Source organism: Hyperolius riggenbachi, chromosome 3 (assembly GCF_040937935.1).
Source record: "Hyperolius riggenbachi isolate aHypRig1 chromosome 3, aHypRig1.pri, whole genome shotgun sequence".
Lineage (NCBI taxonomy): Eukaryota > Metazoa > Chordata > Amphibia > Anura > Hyperoliidae > Hyperolius > Hyperolius riggenbachi.
This window is the reverse complement of record NC_090648.1, coordinates 471,978,493-471,998,456: the sequence shown is the minus strand read 5'-3', so window position 1 is coordinate 471,998,456 and position 19,964 is coordinate 471,978,493. Positions and strand designations below refer to the sequence as shown.

The 19,964-nt window shown below is 44.2% G+C and overlaps 1 protein-coding gene across 2 annotated transcripts in view; it reads left to right on the top strand.

Moving 5' to 3' along the window:
• Positions 1-19,538, top strand: part of LOC137564304 (solute carrier organic anion transporter family member 1C1-like) — an 82,861-nt gene extending 63,323 nt beyond the window's left edge. Inside the window, exons 12-15 of one of the 2 annotated variants that reach the window (XM_068278030.1) lie at positions 1,171-1,355; positions 4,884-4,948; positions 5,035-5,152; positions 19,065-19,538. In XM_068278030.1, coding sequence (XP_068134131.1) covers positions 1,171-1,355; positions 4,884-4,948; positions 5,035-5,152; positions 19,065-19,266 — 570 coding nt within the window. In that variant the 3' untranslated portion in view covers positions 19,267-19,538. Of the gene's footprint in view, positions 1-1,170; positions 1,385-4,883; positions 4,949-5,034; positions 5,153-19,064 lie in introns of those variants that run through there. The other variant, XM_068278032.1, reaches the window with a different exon arrangement.
• Positions 19,539-19,964: the final 426 nt, after the last annotated feature.

The following is a 19,964-nucleotide window of genomic DNA, read 5'->3' as shown; positions in this document are numbered from 1 at the left end:
CATTACTGATAGTCAGCGATACCAATTAAGAATCCTATTTTACTCTAAAGTTCTGTTAGGGATGTCCGAAGTGTCTCAACAGTATGTATCCTGAGGCGATGCTTAGAACACAAATAATGGCATGAGTCATTCACACATTTACATCAGAAACTGCAGTACAGTAATATATCACTTATGCTTATTCTCTATATTTTTCAAGCAGCAAGCTAGTTAACAAAAAGACATGGTATGCACACAAAAAAAATTATAAAACATACCAGAACATACCACATTCTAGGACTAGGAGGAAGCCGTCAGAAGGAGATCCATATCAGATATCGGCCGAGCAGAGGATGAATTCGCACGCAGCACAGGGGTGCAATATCAGATTTAAGGTAATAAAGCTCACCTTTTACAGCGCTGTGAAGATCCAATACTTGGACCCCTGAGCTGATGCTAGTCCGGTCTCCGCTCTCCCAAAATCAAAAGGATCCCTTCAGAGATGTGCCACAAAGTCAATTTATAGTTCTATTGTGCCCGTCATTCTCCACCAAAACTGTCAAAGCAATATACTGACAGTAATGACTCAAGGCACACCTCTTAAAAGGACGGCTCGTTTATTTTCATCAAGAAGCTTGTTGATGAGGCATGTGTAGGAGACAAATGCTACAATTTCACTAGTTACAATGACTTTTATCAGTTACAGTTATGCAAAAATATACATGCCTCTGGGCAGTTCAGGATGTCCATCAGTGTTACAAAAACCAATCACAGTTCAATAATCAGTGCAGACATGAAGCAGTTAACATTTAATTCTTAGAACTCTCCACCCATATTATAATGAGTTTCACCACCCACTGTTCTCTTACTCAACCTTCTGTTTAAGGTCACAAGGGGAAGTGGTCCAGTCTGGACAACACATCACTTGTCTAAATCTGTCCTTGGGGCCTCTTTTCCACTAAAAGTCAAGGAAGCTAGGACATTGCAAAATAACGGTAAATCTACTATTAGGACATGCTCAAGAACAGCCAGTGTCCCTGAACACGTACACATTTTGTGGCCTTCTTCTAACTGAAATGATTTATACATCACCAAATGGAGCTATATGAACAAAATGTCCGTTATATAAACTAGACGGGTATCACAGCTTTGTCACTTTGAAATCAACATTTCTGTTTTGTGTGCTTCCAGATCCATCACAATTGCTCCTGTGCTGAAGCAATGGGCTTTGCCTCTATGAATTCCTCTGTAAAGCTGGGGATGTGTCCTCGTGGGGACAGCTGCTCAAGGATGTTTTTATATTACGTCATCTTGCAGTTCTTCTCAACGTTTGTGTTTGCTCTAGGAACATCTGGATTCCATGTTGTTGTCCTCTGGTGAGTCTGCAAGTTTCAACGGCTTTGATGTTACAGTGTTACAGTATAAAGGTTCTATCTACGCAGAGGTGATCTGTTGATATTTAAAAAATACTTGGGTATCATTCACTCACCCACCCGCTCCCCACCTGCATGCACACACTGACCTGCCGAATGCCTAGACCAAACCCACCCCCCCCTCACACACTACCTGCCTAATGCCAAACCCTACCCCCCCCCCCCACACACACACTACCTGCCTAATGCCTAACCCCACACATACACTACCTGCCTAATGCCTAAACCTAGCAACCCCCCGCACACACTACGGCCTAGTGCACACCAGAGCGGTTCTGCTGCGGTTTGCGATCCGCTTGCGGGTGTGGATCCGCTTGGGTAATGTATTTCAATGGGCTGGTGCACACCAGAGCGGGAGGCGTTTTGCAGAAACGCATACTCCCGGGCTGCTGCAGATTTTGGATTGCGGATGCGTTTCTGCCTCAATGTTAAGTATAGGAAAAACGCAAACCGCTCTGGAAAACGGCACTGCAGAGCGGTTTGCCAGGGTTTTTTTGTTACAGTAGCTTCAGTAACAGCTTTACTGTAACAATACATGAAATCTACTACACCAAAAACGCTTCACAAAACCGCAAAATGCTAGCTGAAACGCTACAGAAAAAGAAGAAAAAAAGCGTTTCAAAATCTGCTAGCATTTTGCGGATCTGCTAGCGGTTTTTGGTGTGCACCAGGCCTATCTGCTTAATGCCTAAACCTCCCCTCCCGCACACACTACATGTCTAATGCCTAAACCTAACCCCCCTACACACTACCTGCCTAATGCCTAAACCTACCCCCCCCCCCCCCCCTGCCACACCCCACACACACTACTTGCCTAATTCCTAAACTTAACCCCTCCCCTCCCCCCCCCCCCCCCCGCACAGAATACCTGCCTAATGCCTAAACCTAACCTCCTCACACACACTACCTGCCTATTGCCTAAACCTAACCCCACCCCGCACACACTACTTGCCTAATTCCTAAACTTAACCCCCCCCACACACACCTCCTATCTAATGCCTAAACCTAACCCCCAACACACTCCCTGCACACACTACCTGCCTAATGCCTAAACCCAGGGCCGGTTCAAGTAACAATTGGGCCCTAGGGCAAAATTAGCCTGGGCCCCCCAACAGACACCCCCTGACCAAAAAGCGTCATTAGAGGCCCTTTGTTGCAGCCAAACTTGCCTCCTGGACCCATGAGCTGGCTGCTGACCCTCCCCCAACCACCTCCTAACTTAGACTCTGCAGAGTCCCTGGGGAGCAACAGTTAAGATGATGGAGGGACAACTTGGGGGCCCCTACAGGCTCTGGGGCAATTGCCAATTTTTTTCTATGGTAGCTCCGGCCCTGCCTAAACCTAACCCCCCGCACACACTACCTGCCTAAACCTAACCCTCTCCCCCCCCGCACACACTACCTGCCTGAACCTTTCCCTACCCATCCACACTACTTGCCTAATGCCTAAACCTAACACCCCCCCCCCCCCCCGCAAAACACTACTTGCCTAAATCCCAAGCCTCCCCCACCCGCACACATACGCACACACCCTTCCACAAAGGAGAAAAAACATGCAAATTCTCGGATGCTGCCATTGGCGCCTATAGAAATATCTCAATTTGGGTGCTCGCAGTGTCTGATATATAATGGGCGCTAGCTCCCAAATTTCTGCTCGGATGTCCTAATATCAATAAAATACATTGCTGCCTATGGCGGCGCCCAATTAGTGCACTTGCCGCATGTGCCCAAATTTACTGCTTCGTCCCTGCGTTGTTGTTGTTCTCCTGGTATCTGTGTCTTCTGTTCCTCTGGGGACTCCACTGGTGAGCTCTCAGATTACAGATTCCGTGATGCATTTTGGATTCAGCCTCATGGACACTGAGTAACAATTACATATAATTACCTTCTGCTTTAATAAGGCAATATACTGTAGATGTGTATACACTAAACTGCGGTAAGCAGAATATCCTTTGTAGTCTTACTGCACAATGGGCTTGATTCACTAAACCGTGATAACTAAAATATCACACCTTATCAAAGATATCACACCTTATAAAAGTTAACACTCCTTATTAGAGTAGCATAGCGAGCGCTACGAACTTATGCCTGCTAATTGACAATGGCACTCATCCTGCCCTGAGCCCCTGCGGGTTCGTAGCGCTTGCTATACTACTCTGATAAGGTGTGTTACCTTTGATAAGGTGTGCTAACTTTGATGAGGTGTGATGTCTCTGATAAGGTGTGATATTTGAGCTATCACGGTTTAGTGAATCAAGCCCATTGAGTAGAGCGTAGTGCAATACAGTACATGCAATACAATACACTCTACTCAATGGGCTCGATTCACAAAAGGGTGCTAACTCAGTTAGCACACCTAAAGCTTTTATTGATTACGCGCAAAGTTTAGTGCTGCCCGTAGCGAGTGAAACGTCGCACCGGGTGCGCCTAAAACGTTGCACCGGGTGCGTCCGAAACATCACACACTGTGGCATTTCCGGCGCATTCGGTGTAACGTTTTAGGCGCACCTGGTGCGACGTTTCGCGCTCTACAGGCAGCGCTAAACTTTGCTCGCCCTAAAGGGCTTTAGGCGTGCTAACTAAGTTAGCACCCTTTTGTGCATCAAGCCCATTGTGCGTAAAGTTGGATGGTGAAACACAGCCTATTCGGATGCGTTTTTGCATTACTGCAGTTGCCGGCGTGCATCAGTGGAAGCAGGCTCTAAAACTTTAGCTGTGTTATTCTGCTTATTGCAGTTTAGAGCATACACCCATTGTACCCTGCAGTGTTTTTAGTAGAGGGCTGTTGGCAGTGGTGTAGCAATAGGGGATGCACAAGTTGCGACTGCATCGGGGCCCTCTCTTAATCACAGTATTTGCCCTCTATTTGTCCTGTGCTGGTAATGATCACTTCTATAGATGCGTTGAACAGTAGTAATCATTAACAAACTGTTCCCCACCCCCTTCTTGCACCTCTGACACTGTGGATGTCCTTGGCAGGATTTGGTGCGCTGTATCAATTGTATAGATTGCTTGGCACGCGCGTCCGTACGTTGGGCAAAATGGGGCATGTGCCGCCCACCTGGCCAGCTGCTGCCTCCCCCCAGCCAGTGTCTCTCTCTCTCTCTCTCTCTCTCTCTCTCTCTCTCTCTCTCTCTGCCTTTCTGCTCTCTCTCTCCCTCTCTCTCTCTCTCTCTCTCTCTCTCTCTCTCTCTCTGCCTTTCTGCTCTCTCTCTCCCTCTCTCTCTCTCTCTCTCTCTCTCTCTCTGCCTTTCTGCTCTCTCTCTCACTCACTCACTCACTCTCTCACTCACTCTCACTCCCGCCCCCCTCATTTTTGCCGAACCCCCCTCCCCCCGGAAAAGTTTCTGCGGACACCCAATGTAAAACTTGGACTGGGGCCTAAAGCTCCTTAGCTATGCCACTGGCTTTTGGGTTCCTTTTACAGATGAGTCATATGCTAATTCTACCAATACTACTTCCTGTATTGCAGGGTGGTCGGTCCGGAGCTGAAGTCACTGGCGATGGGTGTCTATATGTTACTGGTGAGAGCGCTGGGTGTGTATGATTAATTATTACCTATTTTATGACTTCTAGGCTATAAGGCTGCTGGCTGCTCATCTGTTCTATTCTCCATTCTACAGGTGGGATTCCAGCACCGGTTTACTCTGGCGCTCTGATAGACAAAACGTGCCTGAAATGGGGGACAAAGTTCTGCGGAGGGAGAGGGGCTTGTCGGATGTACGATGCCGAATCCTTCCGGTGAGCAGTTCCAAGGACCCGCGATATAGATCTGTTTTACAGCCAGAACCTGAAGTCTGGCCACTGCGGGTTCTGGACGGTCAAAACGTGAAGTGGTCGTGTACCTGTGGCCAATGTTAGAAATAAAAAGATTCCCGACCACATAAATGCTTTTGGTGGCCGCCTCGCTGCGCCCAAATGTATCCGATGGGGTAATTGAATTAATTCCTCTGGTGGCAATGTTATCAGATGAAGCCGCCTCTTCGGCTCTGCCTCCTCCCTCTGCCCCTCTCCTATGCAACTTTGGCAGCAAGGGGACACACGTGTCCTCAGAGTCGTTCGTAGCGGCAGGGAAGCAGAGCGGGAAGGCTGCAGACATCGCTTCTGCCAGACTGCCAGCACCCGCTCCGCAGGAATGAACGGCAGGATTCCCTGCTGCTACGAATGACTCTGAGGGACACGCGTGTCCCCCGGCTGCCAACGTTGCGTTGGAGCCGGCCACCAAATGCATTTATGCGGCCGGGAATCTTTTTATTTCTAACATTGGCCGCCGGGGCACGGCCACTTCGCATTTTGACCGGCCAGAACTCGGATGTTGCCAGACTTCGGGTTCTGGCCATAACATTCACTATTCTATTACACTCAAATGCTGCTGCCAATCAGATGCAAATAAATCCAGCTTGCATGCAAATTTCATGCAGCTGGGAAGCGGGCCAGTCAAAAACAGCAGTAGGTGAGTATGAGTGGCACAACACCAAGTTGCTGGCAATCTGGAATTATTTGCATAAATTTGACCATCTCACTCAATTCTAAAGCCTGGCATACACATTCAATTATGATTGGCCAATCACTGACCAATTTTACCACCTCCACGTAGTATGAGGGTTTACCTACACAAGCTGCTCATAATGTTCAATATCGGTTGACACTCATTCTCTGGTAAAATTGGTATGTGATTGGCCAATCACAATTGAAAGTATGTAGCAGGCTTAACTGGGGGCACTGAAGAGGTTTAGGGTGCCTACACATCCCATTTTGATTGGCTGATCACTGATCAACTTTACCACCTCCGTGTAGTATGCAGGCCAACAGATAATAACTACTATGAACAGACCGTGCAGGTAAGCTCTAATAGGACATTACAGTGGTAAAATTGGCCCTTCATTGGCCCATCAAAATTGGATGTGTGTAGCAGGCTTTGGTCCTCTTTCATATGGGATGCTAAAGGTTGTTGATTCGCTGGCTGCTTGACAGCTGCTCCCATTCACCGGTCGGGTGCTTAGTGGCATTCTGTACCAGCAGTGAAGAGCCCCCCCCCCCCCCCCCCCCCTATACAGTCACAAAGGTGACATGTTGCAGTTTTCCTCCCACCAGGTGGCACCACCATATGCAAATCAATGACACCTGTGATGTTACAGACACTGCTATTTGGCTGCATTTTACTTGCAGGCGAAAGGTGCACATGGTCTCTCTGAAAAAGGGACAGTTGTGAGCTATCTGAGCGCCTATATGAGCTATATGAGCGCCTCTGAGGGACACTTGGTAACATAACTACAGTAGAGTCTCGGTTATTTTACACTAGCGGGATTGGCTGATGCAGGATAAGTGTGCTTTCTGGTTGCTTGAGAAAAAATAGGCTAAGCTAATACAGTACTATACCCCACTCTGTATTTTAACATTGAATACAGAGTTCATGGTATGTATATAGAGTTTGAGAGTATATTAACCTTGGGGGAGCCGTGGAACCCAGTCTTTAAAGCGGTTTAAAACTCTGACAAAATTTTCAACAAAAATGTGTTTTCCTACTTTTTATAACCCATACAGTTATAATATCTAAATGAATAATAATACTTGTGCACAAAAGCAAATATGATAACTTCCCAAAGTTCAGTTAATTTATTTTTAAAGCTGCTGGTGCATTTTATTCATAACTGTTGTAATTCTGTTGTGAATGCAGCACCAGTGATTTCTGACCTGTGTTTCACCCCAGGACTCATCAGCTGAAGTCCTGCACAGCCAGAGAATGTTTACATAAATGTATCAAGTAAAGAATGTGTACGGGGGGCGTGGCCGGAGCTCAGCGTGGATGGCAGCAGTGTGAAGAGCTCCTGATCCCAGCCAGCTAAAGCGACATCACACAGCATGCCAGACGGGGAAATTCAGTCCCAAACCCCAGCGGAGGAGGAGATGGAAGCCTCCAGCACCTCACAGCAGGATACCCAGCGTCCACAACGCATCCCCGACATGTTCAAACGGAGAAGGTCTGGGCCGCATGGAGAGCAAGATGGCGCCGGCTCCTCCGGGACGCGTAAGTCCGCATTGCCAGTTCGCATGACGAACGCATCCCATAGCAATAAACAGGCGGCAAGCGTACAAAATTCCGCATCCAGCCGCGGAGGGGCCTCACAAATACCCGCAAAGCAGGCATCCAATGTGGCCCTGCCCCGCAGTCCATCAGCCTCAGAGTCCTCTGAACAGGGGGTACCCTCCCCCACCTTTCTTAGCCCAGCCAAATCTAAGCCCAGGCTGTCAGGCCCGGCAGACTCACAGGCAGAAGCTCTCTCCCTTCTCACAGCAGTCACAGGCCACAGCAGTGCATTTGCAGAGATCCCTGACTCCAACCAGCCAGTGGACCGTGCTTTTCTTAAGGATATGATGATTGCTCTGGAAACCTCCATGTCAAACAAGATACTGACTATAGCAAATTCTATGCAACAGTTTCATGATGATCTGGGAGCTCGTGTGTCACTTACTGAAGACAGTGTCTCCATGTTAATTGAGGAACACAATAAGACTGTCACTGAGCTTGAACGACATGACTCAGCTAATGAGGCTACGCAGTTGAAGATTGTTGACCTAGAGGACCGTAATCGCCGCTGTAATCTTAAATTTAGGGGTATCGATGAATCGATAAACAGCGCACAATTGAAAAGCTACTTGATAGAAATGGTCAGGTCAGCAGTACCTCAGTTTTCCAGCATTGAATACACAATCGAACGGGCTCACAGACTGCCTAAGCCCGCCTTTCTACCTGAAAGGATTCCCAGAGATACTATAGCATGCTTTCAGTTTTACCATGTTAAAGATGCCTTTTCCTCTTACATGCACCAGAATTCGCAACTTCCGGCTCCATACAGCAACATCAAAGTCTTTACTGACTTGTCGCAGTTCACTTTACAAAGGCGCAGGTCCCTGGCTCCTCTAACAGCCTTTCTCAGAGAGCAACAGTTGCAGTATAAGTGGGGTTTCCCCACTAAGCTTTTACTTTCCCGTGACGGCAAAATCCACGTCATAGCTACACTGGAGCAAGGAGTTTCTCTTTTAAACTCACTAGGCCTACAAGTCACTCTCGCCCAATTGGAGAAATATCGTAAACAACCATTGAACAACACTCCCCGCTCTTGGCGCTCTAATACTTAAAATGGCAGGGAAACGGTCCTTCACCGCTGCACCACTTTAACTGTTCTTTACCCAATTTGGGTTTAGTGATACGGGTATTACCCCCCCTCTCAGTGTGGTCCGGGTTAAGCCACTGAGAGTTTCTGGGCCTACTAGTCGTGGGACAGTTAGGAGTGATTGCCCAGAGATAATGTTGATTTTATGTCTGTTTTATATGTTTGGTTTAAGTAGTTATGTTCCTGCAATCTTAGGATATTCGAATCTCTCTTTTCATTCCACAGGAGTCCTGTCTATTCATAAAGACCATGAGCCACTAAGTGTAAATGCTGTATTTTTCATCGTTACAGTTCTCTCATGCCTAGAATGTTCAATATGATAACACATAATGTCCAGGGGTTAAATGAGCCAGTCAAACGTAGAAAAGCATTCCAACATTATCAGAGTCTGAAAGCCTCAGTCTTGTTTTTACAAGAATAAACATACATATATCCAGGCACATCGCCTCTAGTTAGGACATTAAATAAATTATTAGGGAAAGGGAGGTGCTGAAGGGGGTGTGGCTAGAAAACAGCAAAAATCTATTAACCCTTCGCACACTCACATGCAAATGTTCACACAATTGCATTCACAGATTCACTCATCCAGGCACAACTGTTATCCCTACAGCTAAATTAAAAGCCAGGGTTTTAGTTCACAGAAGAATGCATTCTTATGCTTAATCACCTATACTGCGCAGAAGTACCCAGGTAAACATAGGTGTCCTAACTCTGGCCCTGTAACATGCATAGTGCAGACATGCAAACACATTCATTGCATCAAACCTATCAATGGATTAGGAGCACACGTCCTAACTTCCTCTCCTGGGAAAGACAGTGCATCTTACCAATCGCACAAGGGAGCTAATGTTATGTGTCCATGTGCACAATGCGCATACACCAGCATAAGCTGTCTGCATGCTGACAAACATACAGGGGAAGGGGGAGTGCACCGAATTGGACCCTAGCCACAGGGGTCAATGATAAGAATAAACATACATATATCCAGGCACATCGCCTCTAGTTAGGACATTAAATAAATTATTAGGGAAAGGGAGGTGCTGAAGGGGGTGTGGCTAGAAAACAGCAAAAATCTATTAACCCTTCGCACACTCACATGCAAATGTTCACACAATTGCATTCACAGATTCACTCATCCAGGCACAACTGTTATCCCTACAGCTAAATTAAAAGCCAGGGTTTTAGTTCACAGAAGAATGCATTCTTATGCTTAATCACCTATACTGCGCAGAAGTACCCAGGTAAACATAGGTGTCCTAACTCTGGCCCTGTAACATGCATAGTGCAGACATGCAAACACATTCATTGCATCAAACCTATCAATGGATTAGGAGCACACGTCCTAACTTCCTCTCCTGGGAAAGACAGTGCATCTTACCAATCGCACAAGGGAGCTAATGTTATGTGTCCATGTGCACAATGCGCATACACCAGCATAAGCTGTCTGCATGCTGACAAACATACAGGGGAAGGGGGAGTGCACCGAATTGGACCCTAGCCACAGGGGTCAATGATAAGAATAAACATACATATATCCAGGCACATCGCCTCTAGTTAGGACATTAAATAAATTATTAGGGAAAGGGAGGTGCTGAAGGGGGTGTGGCTAGAAAACAGCAAAAATCTATTAACCCTTCGCACACTCACATGCAAATGTTCACACAATTGCATTCACAGATTCACTCATCCAGGCACAACTGTTATCCCTACAGCTAAATTAAAAGCCAGGGTTTTAGTTCACAGAAGAATGCATTCTTATGCTTAATCACCTATACTGCGCAGAAGTACCCAGGTAAACATAGGTGTCCTAACTCTGGCCCTGTAACATGCATAGTGCAGACATGCAAACACATTCATTGCATCAAACCTATCAATGGATTAGGAGCACACGTCCTAACTTCCTCTCCTGGGAAAGACAGTGCATCTTACCAATCGCACAAGGGAGCTAATGTTATGTGTCCATGTGCACAATGCGCATACACCAGCATAAGCTGTCTGCATGCTGACAAACATACAGGGGAAGGGGGAGTGCACCGAATTGGACCCTAGCCACAGGGGTCAATGATAAGAATAAACATACATATATCCAGGCACATCGCCTCTAGTTAGGACATTAAATAAATTATTAGGGAAAGGGAGGTGCTGAAGGGGGTGTGGCTAGAAAACAGCAAAAATCTATTAACCCTTCGCACACTCACATGCAAATGTTCACACAATTGCATTCACAGATTCACTCATCCAGGCACAACTGTTATCCCTACAGCTAAATTAAAAGCCAGGGTTTTAGTTCACAGAAGAATGCATTCTTATGCTTAATCACCTATACTGCGCAGAAGTACCCAGGTAAACATAGGTGTCCTAACTCTGGCCCTGTAACATGCATAGTGCGAACATTTGCATGTGAGTGTGCGAAGGGTTAATAGATTTTTGCTGTTTTCTAGCCACACCCCCTTCAGCACCTCCCTTTCCCTAATAATTTATTTAATGTCCTAACTAGAGGCGATGTGCCTGGATATATGTATGTTTATTCTTATCATTGACCCCTGTGGCTAGGGTCCAATTCGGTGCACTCCCCCTTCCCCTGTATGTTTGTCAGCATGCAGACAGCTTATGCTGGTGTATGCGCATTGTGCACATGGACACATAACATTAGCTCCCTTGTGCGATTGGTAAGATGCACTGTCTTTCCCAGGAGAGGAAGTTAGGACGTGTGCTCCTAATCCATTGATAGGTTTGATGCAATGAATGTGTTTGCATGTCTGCACTATGCATGTTACAGGGCCAGAGTTAGGACACCTATGTTTACCTGGGTACTTCTGCGCAGTATAGGTGATTAAGCATAAGAATGCATTCTTCTGTGAACTAAAACCCTGGCTTTTAATTTAGCTGTAGGGATAACAGTTGTGCCTGGATGAGTGAATCTGTGAATGCAATTGTGTGAACATTTGCATGTGAGTGTGCGAAGGGTTAATAGATTTTTGCTGTTTTCTAGCCACACCCCCTTCAGCACCTCCCTTTCCCTAATAATTTATTTAATGTCCTAACTAGAGGCGATGTGCCTGGATATATGTATGTTTATTCTTATCATTGACCCCTGTGGCTAGGGTCCAATTCGGTGCACTCCCCCTTCCCCTGTATGTTTGTCAGCATGCAGACAGCTTATGCTGGTGTATGCGCATTGTGCACATGGACACATAACATTAGCTCCCTTGTGCGATTGGTAAGATGCACTGTCTTTCCCAGGAGAGGAAGTTAGGACGTGTGCTCCTAATCCATTGATAGGTTTGATGCAATGAATGTGTTTGCATGTCTGCACTATGCATGTTACAGGGCCAGAGTTAGGACACCTATGTTTACCTGGGTACTTCTGCGCAGTATAGGTGATTAAGCATAAGAATGCATTCTTCTGTGAACTAAAACCCTGGCTTTTAATTTAGCTGTAGGGATAACAGTTGTGCCTGGATGAGTGAATCTGTGAATGCAATTGTGTGAACATTTGCATGTGAGTGTGCGAAGGGTTAATAGATTTTTGCTGTTTTCTAGCCACACCCCCTTCAGCACCTCCCTTTCCCTAATAATTTATTTAATGTCCTAACTAGAGGCGATGTGCCTGGATATATGTATGTTTATTCTTATCATTGACCCCTGTGGCTAGGGTCCAATTCGGTGCACTCCCCCTTCCCCTGTATGTTTGTCAGCATGCAGACAGCTTATGCTGGTGTATGCGCATTGTGCACATGGACACATAACATTAGCTCCCTTGTGCGATTGGTAAGATGCACTGTCTTTCCCAGGAGAGGAAGTTAGGACGTGTGCTCCTAATCCATTGATAGGTTTGATGCAATGAATGTGTTTGCATGTCTGCACTATGCATGTTACAGGGCCAGAGTTAGGACACCTATGTTTACCTGGGTACTTCTGCGCAGTATAGGTGATTAAGCATAAGAATGCATTCTTCTGTGAACTAAAACCCTGGCTTTTAATTTAGCTGTAGGGATAACAGTTGTGCCTGGATGAGTGAATCTGTGAATGCAATTGTGTGAACATTTGCATGTGAGTGTGCGAAGGGTTAATAGATTTTTGCTGTTTTCTAGCCACACCCCCTTCAGCACCTCCCTTTCCCTAATAATTTATTTAATGTCCTAACTAGAGGCGATGTGCCTGGATATATGTATGTTTATTCTTATCATTGACCCCTGTGGCTAGGGTCCAATTCGGTGCACTCCCCCTTCCCCTGTATGTTTGTCAGCATGCAGACAGCTTATGCTGGTGTATGCGCATTGTGCACATGGACACATAACATTAGCTCCCTTGTGCGATTGGTAAGATGCACTGTCTTTCCCAGGAGAGGAAGTTAGGACGTGTGCTCCTAATCCATTGATAGGTTTGATGCAATGAATGTGTTTGCATGTCTGCACTATGCATGTTACAGGGCCAGAGTTAGGACACCTATGTTTACCTGGGTACTTCTGCGCAGTATAGGTGATTAAGCATAAGAATGCATTCTTCTGTGAACTAAAACCCTGGCTTTTAATTTAGCTGTAGGGATAACAGTTGTGCCTGGATGAGTGAATCTGTGAATGCAATTGTGTGAACATTTGCATGTGAGTGTGCGAAGGGTTAATAGATTTTTGTTGTTTTTACAAGAGACGCATTTTATTAACTCTAAACCACCCACTTTTTTGCACCGGGCATATAACAAGGCCTATTATGCCTCATTTACCAAAAAAGCTAGAGGAGTTGCAATAGTGTTCCATAACTCAGTCTCATTTACACATATTGATTCCTTCATGGACCCGGAGGGCAGAATCTTAATTCTTAAAGGTATTCTGGAGGGTAAAGCTGTTACACTGATTAATTGTTATGCTTCCAATGCCTCTAAAACTGCCTTCTTACAACTTTTATCATCCCAACTGGATAGATTATCCTCAACACACTTGATAGTTGCAGGAGACTTCAACGCGGTAGCTAACCCACTTCTGGATAGATCGGTTCAATCCCCTTTCGCACAAACTTTCCCGAGAAAACTTACTAGCTTTCTTTCCAGAAATAAAGTAATAGATATATGGAGAGCCCATAACATCGGCTGTAGGCAATATACCTTTTTTTCTCACCCTCGCCAATCCTATGCCCGCTTAGACTATATTTACTTGTCCCCAATAATTGCCTCCAACTCTACCTCCACAGATATTATCACCTGTAGCTGGTCTGACCATCATATGGTTCAGTCCTCCTTAACTGGTTTCGGTATACCCTTCAATCCCGGCAACTGGAGACTTAACGACTCTCTTTTGGCTGAGGATTCAGATAGACAAGCCGTGGTGGGAGAGTTGGAGGAATATTTTTTGTTTAATAATAAGGATAACACCTCCCCTATCCTAAGATGGGCAGCACATAAACCAGTTCTGAGAGGTATCTTTATGGCAAAAGCAGCACGGGCAAAAAAACTAAAATCACAAAGAATTCAGGTACTAACTGCCGAGCTAGATTTACTATATAAACGGCATTATGGCACAACAATTAGAGAAATTTTACATGAAATTAATCTGAAAAGAACCGAATTGAACTCTATACTAGACAACTCTCATGCTAAAGCGTTGAAGTTTTCCAAAGCAAAGTTTCTCCTCCGAGGCAATAACCCTTCTACTCAGTTCGCACGTAAATTAAACCAATACTATAAACCCCCACATGTCTATAAATTAAAAAGCCCTGGAGGCAGAGAGGAGGTACTACCTCCCAAAGTCTTAAAAATATTTGAGGACTATTATAAAAATTTACTAGGAACCGATATATTAACTAACAATATGGAACTTAAAGCATGGTTGGATACTCTGCAGTTGCCCTCCCTTTCACCAGATCAGTTGCATACTCTTAATGCTCCGATCACCCCCATAGAAGTATTAGCATCAATTAAGCTGCTTAAATCCTCTACTGCCCCGGGCCCTGACGGGTTTTCACCCTTATATTATAAAAAATTTGCTGACACACTATTGCACCCTCTGACCTCTATGTTTAATGCTGTTCTCCAAGGTGAAAAACTCCCCTCAGATATGCTATTGGCCAATATGACCCTGATTCCTAAACCGGATACTGATCACTCTACCCCGGCAGGTTTCAGACCTATATCTATCCTTAACAATGACATCAAACTTTTTGCTAAAATCCTGGCTACAAGATTAGGCTCCATGGTGCACGGTCTCGTCGCTCCCACTCAAACTGGCTTCATCCCAGGTAGGCAAGGCTCTGATAATGTTAGGCTAGCTGTTAACATATTACAGGATGCTGAACTCAAAAACTCTAGATTTATGATGTTGGGTTTAGACATTAGCAAGGCATTCGATTCAGTGGGTTGGCAGTATCTGACCGCTGCTTTGGAAAGCTTTGGCCTAACTGGCCCTATAATTACAGCAGTTTCCGCATTGTATGACTCCCCATCAACAGTGATCCGCATCCCTGGCGCATCATCCGCTCCTGTTCAGCTCAAACGTGGAACCCGTCAGGGTTGCCCTCTCTCCCCATTGCTATTCGCTCTTGCTTTAGAGCCTCTGGCAGTGGCGATTAGACGACATCCTGACATCCATGGTTATGGAATCGACAACATCAAATTAACTCTGTATGCTGACGATGCTCTCCTGTTCTTGACTAGACTTATAACAACCATGCCCAATTTATTCCAAATATTGGATAAATTCGCAAAATTTTCTGGCCTTAAGGTAAATCCCGCTAAATCTACAGCCCTCCCGATTAATCTCTATCCACATACAATTAAATGGTTAGACTCTACTTACGGGTTCAAATGGAGTAAAACTAAATTTAAATACTTGGGAGTCTTTCTTACACCCAGCTATGGGGATTTATATGGAACTAACTTCTCATATACAGTCAATAATATTACTCAACTCCTGAAAACATGGTCCTCATTTAAGGTTTCATGGCTAGGCTGATGTGTAGCATGTAAAATGATTATTCTCCCCAAATTGTTATATTTGTTTCGCATGCTCCCAATAACTATTACTAAAAAATCATTATCTAGCATACAGTCACAAATTAACAAGTTTATTTGGGACGGCAAACCAGCCAGAATTCGAGCACAAGTCCTGTACAGACCCCCTTTACAGGGTGGTATCGGCTTACCCAGCCTATGGCATTATTACTTAGCCTCTAAGCTCAGTCAAATCTTAGATTGGGGAATAAAATCTAACCCTCCCACCTGGTACCAATTTGAATCTACCACAATTTTCCCATTCTACCTATCTACTTTGGTCACGGTTGTAACTAAAAGAGATACATCAACTCTTGCTGGCAGGAACAGGATTGTTTCGTCACTGACTAAGCTATGGATCTCGATTGCCTCATCATATAAGCTTATGACCTTTCCCTCCTCCAGGATCTCCATCTTTGGAAATCCTCGCTTTATTCCGGCTTTTAGGAACCCACAGTTGTTTTCCTGGTGGAGAGATAAAGGCCGTTCAACTGCCAATAAATTTTGGATTAGAGATGTTCCAGTTACCTTTAATATGCTCAGATTTAGTCAAAATGCCCCCCCAGAGGAGGTTTTTCGTTTTTGTCAGATAAAACATTACTTCTCTTCCATCTTTTCTTCACCCCCAGAGTTTGAACCCTCACTGTTTGAGTCACTCTATTTTGGATCTTCACGACAAAAAGGATTAATCTCATCTTTATATGCCCAGCTGATAGGTTGTGACAGTGAGAATAAACTGACATATATGAGAGCTTGGGAGCGCGACTTAGGTACTCAATTTGAGCCAACAGATTGGTCTTATATCCGGACCGCTGTCTCTGGTGTAGTCAAATCTAATATGGTCAAAGACACGGCACTCAAGATCTTATTTCGCTGGTATTACACCCCGGCAAAAATTCATAAAATATATCCCTCGGTCCCATCGACTTGTTTTAGAGGATGTGGATTGGAAGGAACGATACTGCATGTCTTTTGGGACTGCCCCAGAGCACAGCGGTTCTGGAACTCATGGAAAACCATGATCCGAGAAGTGTTTGGCTTTCCGGTTTCGTTATCCGCCTCCCAGGCCCTGTTGTATACTTTTAATGATGATGTGCCAGGCAGATTTAGACCTTTATATAGATACATGCTACTAGCCGCTCAGTGGTCAATAGCCTTCAAATGGAAAACCACAGAACTAGAGTTATCACTGGTTACCCAACGTCTGGACCTAATGATGATAATGGATCGGGTTTATTTTTATAGCATTGAAAATATGGCAAGATTTGATCTCATTTGGGAATCCTGGAAAACATATAGGAGTGCTTAATTTCCCTCGGACATATGTGTTCATTCATTATAGTATGATGTTCAGGTTTGGATTTATTCAGGACTCTTGTAACCAAATACCTTATGCAGGAATGTATCTTGATAGTTCATTCTTTCTTTTTATCCTGTTTCTTATTTTTATGTATGTGGTTTTTTCTTTTTTTTTTAAGTTTTATGTATGTGTTAGAGGGAGCAATATAATCTTACACCAAAACAGGTAGGATGGACTGACCCCTGGGATCTCAGAAGGAGGTTCCGAGTACCCCATTTCCCAGGCCGGACGGCCCAACTATCTACACTATGTCCTCTAGATGCTCCCCCATATTTTCTTGATGTTTAGTTGGTATGCTTATACCTTATGTTTTATCTGTTCTGCTTTCAAAAGCTTTGTATATTTGTTGATATGCTCAATAAAGCTTTTTAATACAAAAAAAAAAATGTGTACACAAGATAAGCTTAACAGCAGTTCAGATGTGGGTTCTCCCTGCAGAAGAAAGTCAGCCCTGTGATGTAACCCTGTGAATGCGGTTTTACTAAAAAAAAAAAAAAAAAAACCATTGTTAGTATATTATATGCTGTAAATAATCTTTTAGAGCAAAGAAGAAATTCTGGGTTATATTCCGCTTCAAGCACCGAAAATGAATGAAATGAAAATGTCAGCACTTACTATATCAGCACACAATAAATAACTTAAAGTAGTATAAAACCCTGGCATACTATTCAATAAAAATGTTTTCCTACTTTTTATATGCCATACGGTTATCATATTTGCTTTTGTGCATAAGTATTCTTCATTTAGAAATGATACATTCCCAAAGTACACTTTTTTTGCTCTGAAAGCTGACTTTGCATTTTATTCATAACTGCTTTATTCATCTTCTAACGTAAGCAGAAATTCTTCCTGATGTTTTCTGATTGTCTCACTGTCTTCGGGAGAGTTTGCAGTGTCAGGGAATGGTTTGTTTACATTTCTCACGTGATACAGTTAAACACAAGTTAACATTATCTCTATTTCCAATTCGTCCAGATTTCCCTGCAGGGGAACTTCTAAGGCCTGTGTTTAACCCTTTGAATGCTGTTCTAGTAAAAAAAAATGCTGGTTGTATATAATATGCTGTAAATAATCTATTAGAGCAAAGAAGAAATGCTGGGTTTCAATCCGCTTTAAAATGAAAGCTAGACACATGTGACTGGCACCAAACACAGACTGGCAGACTCACTCCGGATTCACTAACTCCATCGTACTCACAGCAGTGCAGCAATCCAATTGAACCAGAGTAGAAAAGAGTTGATGGGTTAATGCTGAAGTAGTTTAATCATTAAGGTGTGCCAAACAAAGGCAACAAAAAGGGAAAAGGGCGGTGTTACAGCCATTTCACGGGGAACATCCACTTTGTCAGAGGCCAAAATGTCCTTTTAGCCTCTGACGAAGCGGGTGTTTCCTGTGAAACAGCTGTCTGGCCTTCCTTTTCCCTTTTTGTTGCCATTGTTTGATGTACCCTACGAATTAAGCTAATTCAGCATTAACCCATCGGTGCACAGCTCTTTTCTACTCTGCTTCAATTAAATAAATACTGTAACTTGCTTATATTGAATACTAGTATATAGTACTAGTATATAGTACTAGAATACTCTAATATAGTATACAGTACTCTTCTTAGAAAAGTATCTAATTTTTGTCTTTAACATCGCCTCGGGTTCCCTTTAACCCATTAGCAACTTTATTAGAGTTATCTCGTTTGAGAGAAGTGCACTGCTTTTGATCTCAGTTGGCAAAACTCGTAAATTCTTGGAATGCTTTGATCTCTGCTGCTTTCAGTTTCTATATCTTTTCTGCTAGTAGAGAGAGCTCTACTAGCAGAAAAGATATAGAAACTGAAAGCAGAAGACCTATGTTATTGTCTCATGCTGCCCCTAGTGACAAGTGGCTATAAATACACATTACAGCAGTACTATTTAGAAGCACGGTAATGTAACAAATAAGACATTAAAAAATGTGTTAAAATAAATTGGCCTGGAGCACTTGCAAGCCTCTAAATAAATTTGCTGCTAAAGGGTTAAGCAGACCCCAAAATATGGATTCCTAAATCTGATTAGGTGGTGTATGGATGGAGGGACCTAAGATACACAATGCTAAGTTTTTCGATTGCAGATGGTAACGCTACTTTCTGTGTCTTCCCTTTTCCAGAAACACCTTCCTGGGCCTCATATTAGGCATCAGAGCTCCAACCGTTTTCCTAATCTTCTGGTTTATACGTATGGTTAAGAAGAGAATGTCTCCTGAAAATGGGGTGCAAAAAAGAGCTGGCAGCACAACGAAAGATGCCCACCCGGAAGAGGCAACCAGAGAGGAATGTGCAGCTTTGGGGGAAGAGGAGACTTGCATGTAACAGGGTCCATAATGCCTAATGACAATTTTCCCCAGACCACCCCCTCATCCCCAGACACAATACATCTTTCCCCACAACTATGGCAGGACTGTATAATGATATGAAACCAATATACCCCTCTACACTGGCCTTCCAAACAAGGACTTGTTCAGCCTACAGCTGATACAGAATACTGCTGCCAGACTGCTAACTAACCAACCTCATCACTGCCACATAAAACCGTTCCTGCACTCCCTTCACTGGCTACCTATAAAATAGAGGATCCTATTCTAGATCGGCCTACTGACATTTACTACATAATCTGGGCCCTGGATACAGGAAAGAAATGTTGCAGCTGCAAAGCATTCCCTCCAATCTCAGATCCACAGGTTCTAATAATCTAGTCATACTCAGAGTCCACCTGAAAGCTTTTGGTCCTGGAGCCTTCTGTCATGCTGCCTCCTACATTATGGCACTCCTCACCTCAGCAGATCAGGACAGCTCCATCCCTGGACATGTTTACATCCAGACTTATAATTTTATTAGTGTTAAATACTTCATCTTACTACCAATTACTGGATCTGAGAGAGCCTAAGTGCTTTGATTCCTATAGGAGAAAAGCACTATAGAAATGTCATTGTTATTGTTACCCCTCACCATTCCTGAATATACTTTACCAGTCCCCATAGGACACCAGTAATCTAATGATTGGAATGGGA